The sequence below is a fragment of the Aotus nancymaae genome, unplaced genomic scaffold (genome assembly GCF_030222135.1).
Source record: "Aotus nancymaae isolate 86718 unplaced genomic scaffold, 86718_ANA_hifiasm-v0.15.2.pri h1tg000103l, whole genome shotgun sequence".
Classification (NCBI taxonomy): domain Eukaryota; kingdom Metazoa; phylum Chordata; class Mammalia; order Primates; family Aotidae; genus Aotus; species Aotus nancymaae.
In genome coordinates, this window is record NW_026988518.1 from 314,484 (window position 1) to 331,774 (window position 17,291).

The window sequence follows — 17,291 nt, forward strand, 5'->3', positions numbered from 1 at the left end:
CTGGAAAAGCAGATACACAAATGATAAAGAGAAAGGATTCAAACATTATTAACACACTACAGAAAACCAACCAGAAAACAATTGACAAAATGAAGGAATAATCTCCCTCTATCAATAATAACTGTCAATGTAAATAAATTTCCCACATAAAATATGTGGACTGGCAAAATAGATTAAAAAAGCCATAAGTCTACTACACACTACCTACAAGAAACACAGTTCACCTGTAAAGACAGACATAGACTGAAAGTAAAGGGATGGAGAGACATTCCATGCAAACAGAAACCAAAAATGAGCAAAAATAGCTATACTTATGTAAAATAGACTAGATGAAAAACTGTTAAAGAGACAAAGAAGTAATTATATAATGAAAGGGATCAATTCAACAAGACTATATAGCAATTCTAAACATGTATGTACCCAACATTGGAGCACCTAGATACATTAAGCAAATATTAACAGCTCTAAAGAGAGAGATAGACTCTAATACAGTAATAATTGGGGACGTCAAAACCCCACTCTCAGTATTACAACAGATCTTCTAGACAGAAAATCAACAAAAGACACATTAGAGGATTTAAACTACATTTTATATCTAATGAAACTCCCAGACATTCACAGAACAAACACTGCATCTAACAGTTGCAGAATACACATGCTTCTCATCAGCACATGGAGCATTCTCTGGAATAGAATATATATTAGGCCACAAGTCTCAACACATTTTTAAAAATTGAAATCATATCAAGTATCTTCTCAGACCAAAAGAGAAAATTTCCTTTTTTTTTTTTTTTTGAGATGGAGTTTCGCTCTTGTTGCCCGGGTTGGAGTGCAGAGGCATGATCTCAGCTTGCTGCAACCTCCGCCTCCTGGGTTCAAGCGATTGTCCTGCCTCAGCCTCCCGAGTAGCTGGAATTACAGACATCTGCCACGATGCCTAATTTTTGTATTTTTAGTAGAGACAGGGTTCCAGCTCGTTGGCCAGGGCTGGTCTCGAACTCCTTACCTCAGGAGATATACCCACCTTCGCCTCCCAACGTGCTGGGATTACGGGCGTGAACCAACACACCCAGTCGAGAAAAAATTTTTAAAACAAATATAAATTGAAACACAACATACCAAAACCTATGATATACAGCAAAAGCAGTGATAAAAGGGAAGTTTATAGCAATAAATGCCTACATCAACAAATTAGAAAGATTCACATAAACAACCTAATGTACCTCGAGAAGCTAGAAAAGCAAGAATAAACCAAACCCAAAACTAAAAGAAGGAAAGAAATAATAAAGATGAAGCAGGCTAGGCATGGTGGCTCATAGCTATAATCCCAGCACCTTGGGAGGCCAGGCGGGAGGATCATTTGAGGCCAGGAGTTTAAGACCAAACTGAGCAACATAATAAGACCCTGTTTCCACAAAAAAAAAAAAAAATTATTAGGCATGGTGGCATAGGCCTATATTCTCAGCTGCTCAGGAGGCTGAGGTGGGAAGATTTCTTGAGGCCAGGAGGTTGAGGTTTCTTGAGCTGCAGTAAGCTATGACTGTGCCCATGGCACTCCAGTGTGGGCAACAAAGTGAGACTCTCTTAACCAACCAAACCACCACCACCACCAGCACCACAACAACAAAAGAACAGGGCAGAACTAAATAAAATAGAGTCTAAGCAAAAATACAGAGGATGAAACAAAAGAAAAATTGGTTTCTTGAAAAGATAAGTAAAATCAATAAACTACAAACTAGAATAACCAAGTAGAAAAGAGAGAAGACCCAAATAAAACCATAAACAAAAAAGGAGACAATACAGACCATACCACAGAAATACAAAGGATCATTAGAAACTATTATGAACAACTATATACTAGCAAATTGAAAAACCTTTCAGAAATGGATAGATTCCTGGATTCATACAACCTACCAAGATTGAACAAAGAAGAAATTAAAAACCTAAACACCAATAACAAGTAACACGATTCAATCAGCACTTAAAAAGCCTCCCAAGAAAGAAAAGTCCAGGACTGGATGGGCTCACTTATGAATTCTACTGAGCTTATAAAGAATACACACCAATTCTCAACAAAAAAGGAAAACTATAGTTGAATATTCCTGCATAGAACAATAGAGAACCCAAAAGTCAAGACAAAAAATCCTGACCTAAATATTAATACTAACAAATGGATTCCAACAGCACATAAAAAAAGATTATTCACCATAATCAAGTGGGATTTGTACCAAGGATGCAAAGATGGTTTAACATATATGCAAAATCAATAAATGTAATATATCACATCAACAGAATAAAGAATAAAAACCTTATGATCATCTCAATGGATGCTGAAAAAGTATTTGATAAAATTTAAAATATTCCTAGGAACATATCTCAACATAATAAAGACCATATAAGACAAACATATAAATAATATACTGAATGGGGAAAAGTTGGAAGGCTTTCCTTTAAAAACTGGAACAGGCCAGGCACATGGCTCACGCCTGTAATCCCAGCACTTTGTGAGGCCAAGACAGGCGGATGATGAGGTCAAAAGATTCAGATCATCCTGGCCAACATGGTGAAACCCCATCTCTACTAAAAATACAAAAATTAGCTAGGTGTGGTGGTGCACCCCTGTGGTCCCAGCTACTTGGGAGGCTGAGGCAGGAGAACTGCTTGAACCTGGGAGTCAGAGGTTGCAGTGAACCAAGATTGCACCACTGCACACCAACCTGGTAACTGGGTGAGACTCTGTCTCAAAAAACAAACAAACAAACAAACAAACAAAAAACTGGAAGAAAATCTGGCAAAAGAGAGAAATAAAAGGCATCCAAACTGGAAAAGAGAAAGTCAAATTGTCCCTCTCTGCAAATGACATGATCTATATAGAGAGAACCCTAAAGATTCCATTAAAAAAACTCTTAGAACTGATTAAACAAATTCAGTTAAGTTTCAGGATACAAAATCAACATACAAAAATCCGTATCATTTCTATAAACAAATAACAAGCTACCTGAAAAAGAAATAAAGAAAGCAAGCTTATTTACAATAGCTACAAAAAAAACTAGTAATAAATTTAACTAAGGAGGTAAAAGATCTCTACAAGAAAAACTACAAAACACCAATGAAAAAAATGGAAGAGGACACAAATGGGAAGGTATCCCATGCTCCTGGATTAAAAGAATTAATATTGTTAAAATCACCATATTACCAAAAGTGATCTATGGATTCAGTACAATCCCCATCAAAATACCAATGACTCTCTTTACAGAAACAGAAAAAACAATCCTAAAATTCACATGGAACCACAGAGACCCAGAACAGCCAAAGCAACCCTGAGCAAAAAGAACCAAGGTAGAGGCATCACACTATGACTTCAAAATATACTACAAGGCTATAGTAACCAAAATAGCATGCAATTTCTTTAATAACAGACACAAAGACCAATGGAACAAAATAGAGAACCCCAAAATACATTTACGTGTTTACAGCCAACTGATTTTTAATGAAAGTGCCAGGAGCATACATCAGACAGACAAAAGACATCCTGATGCTGGGAAAATTGTATATGAATATGAAGAAAATGACACTAGATCCCATCTCTAACCATATTTAAAAAGTCAACTCAAAATGGATTAAAGACTTAAACATTAGACTCAAAACTATAAAACTATTACTAAACAGAGGAGAAATGTTTCAGGACATTGGTCAGGGCAGATTTTATGGCTGTTATTTCAAAAGAACAGGCAGTGCTTGCTTCAGCAGCACATATACTAAAATTGGAATGATACAGAGATGATTAGCATGGCCCCTGCATAAGGATGACACACAAATTCATGAAGTGTTCCATATTTAAAAAAATACATAAGAAGAAAGCACAGGCAATGAAAACAAAAATAGAATAATGGAACTATATTAAACTAAAAAGTTTCTGCAAAGCAAACAATACAGACACAATCTGTAGAATGGAAGAAAATATTCGCACTAATCATCTGACAAGAGACTAATATCCATAATATACAAGGCACTCAACAACATAAAAACAAACAATCCCATTAAAAAGTGGGCAAAGGACCTGAATAAACACTTCTCAAAAGAAGACATACAAATATTCAACAAGTATATGAAAAAATGATCAACTAGTCATCAGGGAAATGCAAATCAAGACCACAGTGACATATCATCCTACCCCTGTTAGAATAGTTATTATCAAAAATACATAAAATAACCAGTACTGGTGAGGATGTAGTGGAAAAGGAGCTCTTGTACACTGTTGTTGAGAATCTAAATTAGTTTTCCACAGCCACTGTGGAAAACAGTACAAAGCATTCACAAAAAAACTCAAAATAGAACTTCCATACATTACAGCAATCCCACTACTGGGTATTTATCCAAAGGAAAGGAAATCAGTATATCAAAGGGATACCTCTAGCCCCGTATTTACTGCAGCATTGTTCACAATAGCTAAGATATGAACTCAACCTAAGTGTCCATCCATGGATAAATGCATAAAGAAATACTATTCAGCTATAACAAGAATGAAATCCTGTCATTTGCAACAACATGGATGAAACTGGAGGTTAACATTATGTAAAGTGAAACAACCCAGGCACAGAAAGACAAATATATTTTCACTCATATATGGGAGCTAAAAAAAAAAGTGATCTCATGGAGGTAGACAGTTGAATGATAGTTACCTGAGGATGGGAAAGATGCAAGGGCAGGGGCAGGAATAAAGAGAGATTGGTTAATGCGTACAAAAATTGAGTTAGGTAGAAGGAGTAAGTTCGAGTGTTAGCACAGGAAGGTGACTACAGTTAACAATAATTTACTAAAAAGTAAAAGAATAATTTACTAAAAAGTAATTTACTAAATAATAATAATAAATAATTTACTAAAAAGTAACTAGAAGAGAAGATTTAAAATGTTCCCAACACAAAGAAATGATAAATGTTTGCGGAGATGGATATCCTAAATACTCTGATTTGATCATTACACATTGGATAAAGATGTACAATTATTACGTATAAGAAAAAAAGTTTTTAAAAAAGAAATGTATTTTGAGTACCTGATAAGTAGCTGCATCTAGATTTGATAGTGCCACATACAGTAAATTATTCTGAAGAGTATATATCCCTGATGGAATAGCAAGTTTAAGTGTTTCCATAGGTTTATTAAGAATTTCATCATGTAGTACTCGATTCAGTGCTCTTAGACTACATTCTAGAAAATAATGAGAGAAAAATCAGTAATTAAGTAATTCTGAATAAGTTACATATCTACTCTTAAGATCTCAATTTTCTTACCTGTAAAAAAAGAAAATCAAGCTACACATCAAGATACTTTTAAGTCTAAAATGTATCTTTATGATGCTGATTTTTTAAATGTTAATTATTATAAAGTATTAAGAAACCTCATATTCTTTTATTCTGATAATCAAATTTATTTTATATATATATATTTACATATATATATACACACACACACCAACACATATTTCTGACAGCCAAAAGCTCAAAGTTTTAATTTATCAACCAAGTATTCTTAGTTTATTATAGCAATGTTATAAACACTTGTATTTTGTGCATTTCGTTTATCATCAGCAATTCATACCAATTAGTAATTGTGAAGATTTTAATCATACAAAGAAGGTAAATCAGTTAGGGAATGGGTTTGGTTGCAAACAACAAAAACCCAACTAACACTAGTTCAACCCATCGGGTCTCACATAACATGAGTCCAGATCAAAAGCTTTTATGGCAACTCAGGGACACAGGCACTCTCTCTGTAAGCATACCTCATTTAATTGTGTTGTTTTATTACACTTTTTACTTTTCAAATATTGCATTTTCTTCCAAATTGAAGGCTTGTGGCAACTTTGCATCAAGCAAGTTGCAGAGGCTGCCACAGTGTCTAGCTGTGAAAGGAAGGGCAAAGTCCCTGGGGCCAGGGCGGGGACAAAGAACTCTGAGAGAAGTGGGAAGGTGTATCCAGGAAGCAAATGAACCCACTCTTAAAAGTGATCGTCAGGCTGGGCACAGTGTCTCATGTCTGTAATGCCAGCATTTTGGGAGGTCAAAGCGAGAGGATTGCTTGAGGCCAAGAGTTCAAGATCAGCCTGATCAACATAATGAGACCCTGTCTCAAAAAAAAAACAAAATTTTTTTTATATTAAATTAGCTGGGTGTTGTGGCATGCACCTGTAGTTCCAGCTATCCAGGAGGCTGAGGCAGAAGGATGACTTGAGCCCAGGAGTTTGAAGTTGCAGTGAGCTATGACTACATAACTGCACTTCAGCCTGCACAAAAGAACGAGATCTTCATTTAAAAAAAAAAAAAAAAAAGTGACTGTCACTGGCTTGAAAAGAAACCAGATTAGCTCTGGCACAGGCTGTCAACCAGTAGTCTGAAAGAAGGCTTGTTCTTCTACTTCTCCCACCTTGACTGCGACCTTGAGACTGAGAAAAACTCAAAGTGGTGCCACCAATGGTCCTAGGTGCCATCAACCAGGCAGGAGAAGAGAAAGCTGGGGCCAGAGGATAACAGAGTTATGAGGGACCAACCCCTTCTTGGCTGCATGAATCTCTCATACAGCATTATCTTTTAAAGACCTTCCAGTATGTGTGTTGGAAACCCTCTAACTCCTGCAGCCCACCAATATTCTAGGTTCAGTTGGATTATCAAAGAGAGAGCAGGATTATCTCTTTCATGTTAATATAATGCTGCTACAAATAAAGCCTGCATCTCTTCATATTGCAAATTATTAAAATTTTGTCCAAGAGAGGCATACTTAGAAAAAAGAGAGAGGCATAGCAGAAAAACAGAGTAACTACATTAGAGTAGAATAACAGGCTTTAAAATTTTCTGTAATATAACCTTGAGAAAATTCCTGGATGGTAAAATATGTATTAGATCTTAATACATGTCAAAGTTTTGGAAACCAAAATGTGCCTGGTATGTGATAATATCAAGTAAGCACTATTCTAAGATCCATATATGTATAATTATATATATGTAACTTTATAAAACTATATAAATATATGTTTTATATATATCTATAAACTGTATATATTTTGGCTCTTTCATCTTCATGCTTTTCATCTATTGTCTATATGACTATTGCAACAGGGTCACCAAAGTACTGCTGCATCTCTAGTTGCTGTTTCAGGAAGCAAAAAAAAAAAAAAAAAAAGGAGAGGAAACAGCAGCTTAGCAGGTAACTTGGTTCTCATTGAACAGAACTGTGCTGCAAGGAAGCTGGGAAGTCTTTTCCTTTATTTCCTCCATGTTAGGGACAAGTAAGGGAGTAAGGGATTGAAAATGAACTTTGAACTGGCCAACCTTACCGTATCAGTCACAAAAAAATGGCCAAAGATCTTTTAGAGATGCATATATAAATTCCTCAAAAAAATGAGAAATTCTAAGGAACCCTAGAATGAGGGTTCTAAGGAACCTAGAATTATTCTAATTATTCTAAGTAACCCTAGAATTATTTACCAATAATGACACTTTAGACAATTTTTTCTCTCAATATACATCATTAGGAAAACTTTGATCATGGAAAGTTTTTTAAAATGAAAAAACCTTAAAATTGCTACCTGATTACTCACCCTCTCCTCACCCCAAAATAATAGTTGAAAAATTGTTAACGAAAAGTTACCAAAAGATTTTTTTCTTAGTTTTACCACAAAAGAAAACTAAAATATTACCTTAATTTTATGTTATTTTATTTTTAGAGATGAGGTCTCACTATGTTGTCCAGGCTAGATCCCAACTCTTGAGTTTAAGCAATCCTCCTGAGTAACTGGGACTATAGATGTGCACCGAACCTGATTATTTTTTAATTTTTAAATAAAAATTTTTTTTTTGAGACGCAGTCTCACTCTGTCACCAGGCTGGAGTGTAGTGGTGCGATCTCGGCTCACTGCAACCTCTGCCTCCCAGGTTCAAGCGATTCTCCTGCCTCACCCTCCTGAGTAGTTGGGATTACAGGCATGTGCCACCATGCCCAGCTAATTTTTGTATTTTTAAGTACAGATGGTGTTTCACCATGTTGGCCAGGCTGGTCTTGAACTCCTAACCTCGGGTGATCCGCCTGCCTCTGCCTCCCGAACTGTTGGAATTACAGGAATGAGCCACCACACCCAGCCTTTAAATTCAATTTTTAAATGATCAATGCTATCACATATTTTTCTTACCAGTATTTTCAGGAAGGTCTGGTTCCACATTCTCACCAATTCCTTGTATAGTTAAGATCTTTTATTTTTGCCAATTTGAGGGCAGTGAAATTGTGTCCTGTGGTTTTAATCTGATTTCCTTGGTGGCTAGTGAAGTTGAGCATCTTTTTATATATTTATTGGCCATGCAGGCTTTTCTTCTGTGAATTACCTGTTTATATCCTTTGCCTGCTTTTCTACTAAGTTGTCTTTTTCTGATTGAGTTGTAGGAGTAATTATAATTCTGGATATTAATTAGAGGTAGTTATATGTGATATAAATATCATCTCTTAATCTGTGACTTGTCTTCTTACTTGGTTTGATTTACAAATGTTTTTCATTTTAACAGACCCTAAATTATCTATTTTTTCTGTTATTTGTACCTTTTGTATGTTGTTTGAAATCATTCACAGTAGTGAGGTCATAAAGTTTTGCTTTTTTTAAAAAAACGGAGTCTTGTTCTGTTGCCCAGGCTGGAGTACAGTGGCCGATCTTGACTCACTGCAAACTCCGCCACCCAGGTTCAAGCAATTCTCCTGCCTCAGCCTCCTGAGTAGCTGGGATTACAGGCGCCCACCACTACACCTGGCTAATTTTTGTATTTTTAGTAGAGATAAGGTTTCACCATGTTGGTCAGGCTGGTCTTGAACTCTTGACCTCATGATCTGCCTGTCTTGGCCTCCCAAAGTGCTGGGATTGCAGGCGTGAGCCACTGTGCCCAGCCAAGTTTTGCTTTTTAAATGTCAATCTTTAATCCACCTGGAATCTATTTTTCTGTATGGTGTGTCTATTCATGCTTTGGTTCACTGAAAGTTGGTTTTACTACATTTTTACCACATCTCTCTACAATGCAACTATTTGTGTCAAAGATGTCTTTGGTTCCACAATGTTAAATGCAGTTAACACTTCTGCTCATCTATACCTCAGCAGCAAAAACACTACTATCTCAGCTTGGCTATTACATTTCCATTTATCTTTCTGTTTTGCTTTAGTCTTCTTTTGCTGATTCCTCCTGTGGAATCTGACCTCTAAATACTGGGAATGCAACAGAGCTCAGTCTTTGGCCTTCTCCTCTTCTAGTATACACTAGGTTATTTCATTCAATCCTTGACTTTAAAGCAATATGTAAACTGACAAATTATTAAACTCCATATGCATAGACTCTACTATTTGACATCTCAATGTGAATACCTTATAGCTGTCTGAAACTTAATATGGTCCAAAAAGAAGCTTTAATTTTCCCCAAATCTATTTCTATATATCATTCATCACAGCACCTGTTCACCCAATAGTTTAATCTAAAAACTCAGCAATTATTCCTCAAACTGGATTCCTCCTTTCTTCCGACTTTCATATATTCAATCTTTTAGCATGTCATGTCAGATGTAGTTAGAAAGAAAATACACAGAAAGGGCTGGGTACAGAGGCTCACACCTGTAATCCTGTACTTTGGGAGGCTGAGGTGGGCAGATCACTTGAGGTCAGGAGTTGGAGACCAGCCTGGCCAGCCTGGTAAAACTCTGACTCTACTAAAAATACAAAAAGTAGCAGGGCATGGTGGCATGCATCTGTAATCACAGCTACTTGGGCGGGAGGGTGAGGCATAAGAATTGCTTAAATCTGGGAGGTGGAGGTTACAGTGAGTCAAGATTGAACCACTGCACTGAAGCCTAGGCAACATAGTGAGACTCAGTCTCAAAACAAAACAAAAACAAAAAGCTAAAAAAAAAAAAACACCATAAAACTTCATCATTAGTTATTAGAGAAACACAGGTCAAAACCACAGTGAGATACTACTTTACACCTACTAGAATGACTATTAAAAAAATAAAAACTGAAAATAATAAGCACTGGTGAAGATATGGAGAAATAGGAACCTTTGTACTTTGCTGATGGAAATGTAAAATGGCCCAGTGGCTTTGAAAAACAGTTTGAAGATTCCTTAAAACGTTAACCATAGAATTACCATATGACCGAGCAATTCTACTCCTAATTATATGCCCAAAAGGAAGGAAAACAAGGACTCAAACAGATTCTTGTACATCTACTGAGGCTGAGGCATTATTCATTGTTCTTTCTAGCATTATTCACAATAGCCAAAAGGTGGAAACAACCCAAGTGTCTGTCAACACATGGATGAATAAACAAAATGTGCTATGTCCATACAATAGAATGTTATTCAGCCATAAAAAGGAATAAAGGTCTGATACATGTTACAATGTGAATAAACCTTGAAAACAGTATGCTAAATGCCAAAACTAAAAGGAAAAATATTACATGATTCTATTTATATGAAATATTTACAATAGGCAAATTCACAGAGGCAGAAAGTGAATTACAGGTTACTAGGGGCTGTGGGTAAGGGAGAATGGAGGTTATTACTTAATAGTTACAAAGTTTTTGTCTGAAGTGATAAAAACATTTTAGAACTGGATAGTGGTCATTGTTGTACAACATTGTAAAAGTAATGACAAAGTGTACACTACAAATAGTTAAGATAGCAAATTTTATGTTATATGTATACACTTTACCACAGGCTTAAAAAATTAAAATTGAAATACACCAAAATACCATTAAATAATATACTTTAAACACATAAATTATATGGCTCATGAATTATCTCAATAGAACTGTTTTTAAAAACTATATAAAATTAGTCACTGCTGGACTAATCAAAACAAATAAAAAGAAGGTGTTTACATTAGTAAAAAAATTATTATGATTTTTCTAAAGTTCTAACAGTAACAGAATTATAAAATTTACTTTTACTCTCAAATTATTATAAATGCAAGAAACTATTTCATATTTACAGAATTAACCAGAAGATATGAATCATGATACAGATTAAAATAAAATGCCTTTATTACAAGACTTAAAATGTCTTAAGAAAATTTTAAAAATATTGAAATGTTCTTCATACTAGGCCATTCAACAATGCAAGAGTGCAAATGTGCAGTTACCAGCATACATATGTAAACTAAATAAACTGCATTGATTAAAAACAAAAAACCTGATACCTACTGCTGTCTTTGTAGACCAATAAAATGCAGGCCATTATCTTCAAAAGTTCAGCAACAACCACTGCTGTAGAAGATAGATAACGAGGTCCTTCCTCTTTTAAAGTTCTAGAATAACGCATTGTTAGAACCAAACTGGTAGTCTGAAAAACCAAAATTCCCAAGGAAACGTATTTTAGGTTGGTGGACATTGTTTTATCTTCATTTGCCTGAAAGACAAAATAAACAGGGCAAATAAATAACATTACAACATATGAAAACTAGTATATTAAAAGACACTAAGAGGGAGAAAGGAGAGGGCCTGCAGGTCTCTCCTCCACCTGCCACCAAAAAGAAAAAGGAAAAAAAAAGCAAAAAAAAAAACCAGAAACCAAGAGACTTTTTGTTCCAGCCAAGATGAAATAAGCGCAATCCACCCTATTCTTTCTGCTAATTGCAACCAAAAACCTTGAATTGGAAACAAAAAACAACTACCAGAAGACTCTGAAAGGTGAAGAAAATAAGGTAAATTGGCTAGGGACGTCAAGTCTTAAGGGATGACTACAACAGTGAATTCCCTAGAGATATTTTTGCCACAGATATAAACTACTTTGGGTGCTATAGAAGCCTACAACCTGAAACTGCTCAAAGGCATAAAACAACAACAACAACAAAAGCCCCAAGGAAAACATACTCTCTCTAACCAAAGGCCTGAGAAGACAAGAGAATCTTTCAGGATAAAATCCCTTCAACTGGTTACCGTGTATTCAGGAAGACAGAACTTTACTGAGCATCCTCATCTTGAACCAATGAGAGCAGAGGTAGTGGCCCATCCCCCCTCCCACGCTAGGTTACAGCCACAGAGGCTGTGGGACAGAGCCTGTCCCACATTCCTGCCTGATAGAAGGCAAATGTCTGCAAGGAGTACCTTTCCTCCCTCCCCAGTGGCTATTAACATAGAAGATTTAAATAGAAACCAGAGTCTCATAATATAATATGCAAAAAGTTCAGGAAACAATCCAAAGTAAGTACACTTATTAAACCAACAAACAGAAAAAAAGTCTCAGCTTGGATGAGTAAGGACAACCAACAGACAACAATGCAGACATGACACAGTTGTTGCAATAATCAGAAAAGAATTTCAAGCAAGCTATTTTAAAAATACAGCAACAAGCAATTATGAAGACTTAAAATAATTTTAGACTCATATAGTTTAAAAAATAGTACAAGAATTCACATGTACCATTCACCCAGCTTCCCCCAATGATAATAATTCAAAATCCCTATATTTTTCCAATTCAGTATTACTCCAGGAGACTTACTTTACATATGAAGACATATATAGGTGAAAAAATAAAAGGACAGAAAAAGATATATCATGAGAAAAAATAACTAAAAAATTAAAGGAGTTTTATTAATATCAGCCAAAATGGATTACATAAGATTTATTTCTGTAATCAAAGAAGGATATTTCATCATGATAAAAGGGTCAATACTTTAGAAATACATAACCATTTTAAATACGTATGTGCCTGAAAACACACCTTCAAATACATAAAGCAAAAACTAACATAACTAAAGAGGAAAACAGGTAAATGCAGTCATAATGAAAGATTTTTAGCCTACCTTTCTCAGTAATTAATAACAACAAAAAAGAAAACCCAGTAAAATTATACGAAGTCTGAAAATCTGAACACTATCAACCACCATTACCATGGTAGACATAAAAATGATCTACCAGATTTTACTTCAAGGAAGGACTTAATACAGAGTGTGTAATACCTGACTGCTTTCCTAGTCAAGATCACATCTTTTGTCTTAGATTTATCTGAAGATTCAATTCAATTCTGAACAAAATCCCTGTAGGCTTTTTTGGTAAACAAACAAAAACACAAGCTAAGCAAGCTACTTTTAGAATTATATAGAAATACAAAGGACCTGGACTACCAAAACAATTTTGAAAAAGAAAAACAAAATTGAAAAAGTTAAGCTACCAAACTTCCAGACTTACTATAAAACTATACTAATCAAAACTGGTATTGGCATGAGGATGGAAACATAGATCAATAGAACAGAATATAGTCCAGATTTAGATCCGTATGTCTTGTCAGCTCAGGCTGCTATAACGAAGTATCACAGACTGAGTGGCTTATAAACACGGCAGTTTATTCCTCACAGCTCTGGAGGCTGGAAGTCCAAGTATCAGAGTGCCAGCATGGTTGGGTTCTACTCAGGTCCCTCTTCTAGGTTCACAGATGTTTGTCTTATCATTGTATTCTCGCATGGCAGAGAATATAGAGAGAGTTCTCTGGGGTCCCTTTTTATAAAGGCATTGATCTCATTCATGAGGGCTCCACTTTCATGACCTAATTACCTCCCAAAGGCCCTATTTCCTAATACCATCACATTGAGAGTTAGGATTTCAACATGTGAATTTGGGGAGGCAAGGGACTGAGGGGAGAAGAGCACAAATATTCAGTCCATTACACCATACATAAATAATCAAACAATATTTGACAAAGGTACAAAAAAAAAGGACAGTCTTTTCAACAAATAGTTCTGAACTGGAATTATGAGATAGATGTATTTTTAAAAAATAACCCTCTACCCCTAACTTTCTCACACCAAATATTAACTAGAAATGGATCATATAGCCATTACAAAAGCTGAAACTATAAATATTCAACAAGAAAACATAGGGAAAAAAACTGTAATCATGTAGAGATAGGCCAAGAGTTCTTAGGATACAAAAAGCACAAACCATAAATGAAAAAGTGGATAAATTAGACACATTAAAATTTTAAAATGGGCCAGGTGCAGTGGCTCACACCTGTAATCCCAGCACTTTGGGAGGATGATGGGGGTGGATCACCTGAGGTCAGGAGTTCAAGACAAGCCTGACCAACATGATGAAACCTCAACTCTACTAAAAATACAAAAATTAGCCGGGCGAGCTGGTGGGTGCCTGCAATCCCAACTACTCAGGAGGCTGAGGGAGGAGAATTGCTTGAACCCAGGAGGCAGAGGTTGCAGTGAGCCAAGACTGTACCAATGTACTCCAGCCTAGGCAACAAGAGTGAAACTCTATCTCAAAAAAGAAAGATATTTTTTCAATAAAGACAAATGAGTAGCTAATAGATATATGAAAAGGTGTTCAACATCACAGTCATTAGAGAAATACAAATTAAGACCACAATGCACCTATTAGACTACCTAAATTTTAAAAACTGATACAAGCCAAGTGTTAAAGAGGATTTAAAGCAAACAGTCCTCAACACTGCTAGTGAAAACTGTAAAATGGTACAACCACTTTGAAAAAGCTCATTAATTCCTTATTAAAAGAAAACAGCACTTTGGGAGGTTGAGGCTGGAGGATCACTTGAGGCCAGGAGTTTGAGACCAGCCCAGAAACACATTGAGACCCCATCTCTACAAAAAGTTTAAAAGTTAGCTGGGTTTGATGCTACAGGCATGTAGTCCCAGCTACTCAGGAGGCTGAGGCAGGAGGCTAGCTTGAGCCCAGGAGGTTTGAGGATATAGTGAGCTATGACTGAGCTGCTGTATTCTAACCTGAGCAACAGAGAAAGACCCTCTCAAATAAAAACAAAAAGAGGATAGGAGACAGAAGGGAAGGGGAGGGGAGAGGAGACCAAGGGAAGGAAGAAAGGGAAGGGAGAAAAGGAAGGGAAGAAAGGAGAAGAGGGGAGGGGAAGAGAGAGGCTGGGGAAGGGAGGGGAGGGGAGAGACAGAAGAAAGGGAAGGAAGAGAAGGAAAAAAACAGTAACAATCTTTTCATATGACCTGGCAATTCCACTCTTAGGTATACCCAAGAAATTTGAAAATATATGTTCACAACAATATTTGTACATGAATATTTACAGGAGCTTTACTTGTAACACCAGAAATGAAGTAATCCAAATGCCCATAAATATTTGAATAAATGAACCTATGTGGTATAGCCATACAATGGAATAATACTGAGCTATAAAGGAATAAAATACTGCCACACTAAAGCACGCCCCCAAAAAGTCAAAAACATACTGAGCAAAAAACTTTAAACAAAACAGTATACTGTATACTATATCTTTCCATTTATATAAAATTCTAGAAAAAGCAAAGTTAAACTATAGTGACAGAAGCAAACTTATGGTTACCTATAGACAAGGGCTGGGGTTGAGGGTTGACTGCAAAGGGACAGCAAAGAATTTTTGGTAGTGGTAGAAATACTCTGTGTGGTGGTTATATGATTGAATTTATTTATCAGAACTCACTGAATTGTAGATTTTTTTTAAATCTACACTTTAAAAAAAAATCTACAATTCCAGGGTACAATGGTTCATTATATTCAATGGGTACATTTTATTGTATGTAAATTACAACTCAATAAAGTTGATAAAAAGAGTTAAAGATTGAGGTCATACCAAATAATAGCATTTCTCACCAGGTTTTCTTCACAACTTTAGTTCTAGTTCTGATTTCTTTGGATTAATTCTAATGATATTCTGTTAGTGTATTCTTCACCCCCCTCTATCTTTTCCATTAGTCTAACTCCGACCTAAATTTCTTCAAATGTGAACCCTGTTTATAGTGTGTCTCTTTAGAGCTCTCACAACCCAAGCTATCAAGCTACCAGTTTGCTACAACCAAGCTACCATGGTTTATGCATGGTTGTATATATGTAATCCTTAACTCCTAATTATTGTAATATATATAATATATTCAAATGGATTCACCAATAATTATTTTCATGCCTACATTAGGCTAAGTACCATAGTTACAGAGAGATCTATTCTTAAAGGCATAAAGTCTAGCTTACTAAATTCAGCAAATCCTATCCTCAGCTGAACATGCTCCAAACACGAACAATGAGCACCGTGAATATAAGGATAAAATTCTTAATGGTAAAATATGTATATTTACCATTAAATATACATAGATTATAATTATTGGAAAAAATGATTTTAAGCAATTGACTTTCAGAGACAAAAATTGAATAATATATCTCTTGTTACAAATAGAGGATCAAGCTTAAAGCAAAGAATACATATTTTTCTTAATAATCTATCTCAATTTGGTAAATCTCTAACAGCAGAGTCCGATGTGAAATAAAATTATAGCATTTTAGAGGTAGATGTTTTAGAAATCATCTAATATAATCTCTTCACTTTAAAAATGAAGAAAATAGTGAATAGGGAGGTAGATGATTTGTTCAAGGTCACTGCTAGTAACTGGACACACTAGTCTATATAGCTTATATCAGGCCCCCTGGCTCCCATTACATGCTATTGTAAAATTCCAGGACATCCTGATGCCTTCATCTCTACATAGAAGGAGAGTAAGTTTCCAGCAACTTACATTTGGCAGAGCATGTAATTCTCCTAGAAAATGTCAAACAATGATTTCATATCTGTTCAAGGAAGTCTTTTGCTTATTTTGTGCAAACAAGACCATAATGTCCCTATTATAACAGCAATGTTCCAACTTCTTTTCAAATAAAAATTTAGGCTAGGTGTGGTGGCTCAGGCTTTTAAGTCCAGCACTTTGGGAGGCCCAGGTGTGCAAATCGCTTGACTCCAGGAGTTAGAGACCAGTCTGGCCAAAGTGGGAAGTCAAAGCTGCAGTGAGCCAAGATAGCTCACCACTGCACTCCAGCCTGAGTGACAAAGAGAGACCCTGTTTCAAAAAATCAAAAAAATAAAATAAAATAAAATAAAATTCAAAGGTCAGCTTCTAAGACAGGATCTACTTTGAATATTTTGCATTTCTGTTTCCAAATATTAGTATAAACATTTACCACAACAATACAGTTCTTATTAATGCTCTTCATTTATTATAATATATGTTTTTAAAAGTTGAAAAGTAGAATCTGGCCAGGCCTGGGGGCAGGCAGATCGCTTGAGCCCAGGAGTTCGAAACCAGCCTAAGCAACATGGCAAAACCATATCTCTCCTAAAAAAAATACAAAAATTATCTGGGCATGGTGGTGCATGCCTATAGTTCCAGCTACTCAGGAGGCTGAGGTTGGAGGATCACTTGAGCCCAGGAGGTTGAGGTTGCAGTGAACCATGGTGGCACCACTGCACTCCACCCTGAGT

The 17,291-nt window shown here is 35.8% G+C and overlaps 1 protein-coding gene and 1 non-coding gene across 3 annotated transcripts in view; one reads left to right on the forward strand and one right to left on the reverse strand.

Moving 5' to 3' along the window:
• Positions 1–17,291, reverse strand: part of SLC35A3 (solute carrier family 35 member A3) — a 57,916-nt gene that overhangs the window by 25,139 nt on the left and 15,486 nt on the right. For both annotated transcript variants that reach the window (XM_012458456.3, XM_012458455.3), the window contains exons 2-3: positions 11,222–11,426; positions 5,054–5,208 (exon numbers count right to left, since the gene is read on the reverse strand). In XM_012458456.3, coding sequence (XP_012313879.1) covers positions 5,054–5,208; positions 11,222–11,408 — 342 coding nt within the window. In that variant the 5' untranslated portion in view covers positions 11,409–11,426. The remainder of the gene's footprint in view (positions 1–5,053; positions 5,209–11,221; positions 11,427–17,291) is intronic.
• On the forward strand, positions 3,735–3,841 carry LOC135272090 (U6 spliceosomal RNA). Its single transcript, XR_010340193.1, has one exon. It is a non-coding gene; the product is annotated as a U6 spliceosomal RNA (small nuclear RNA).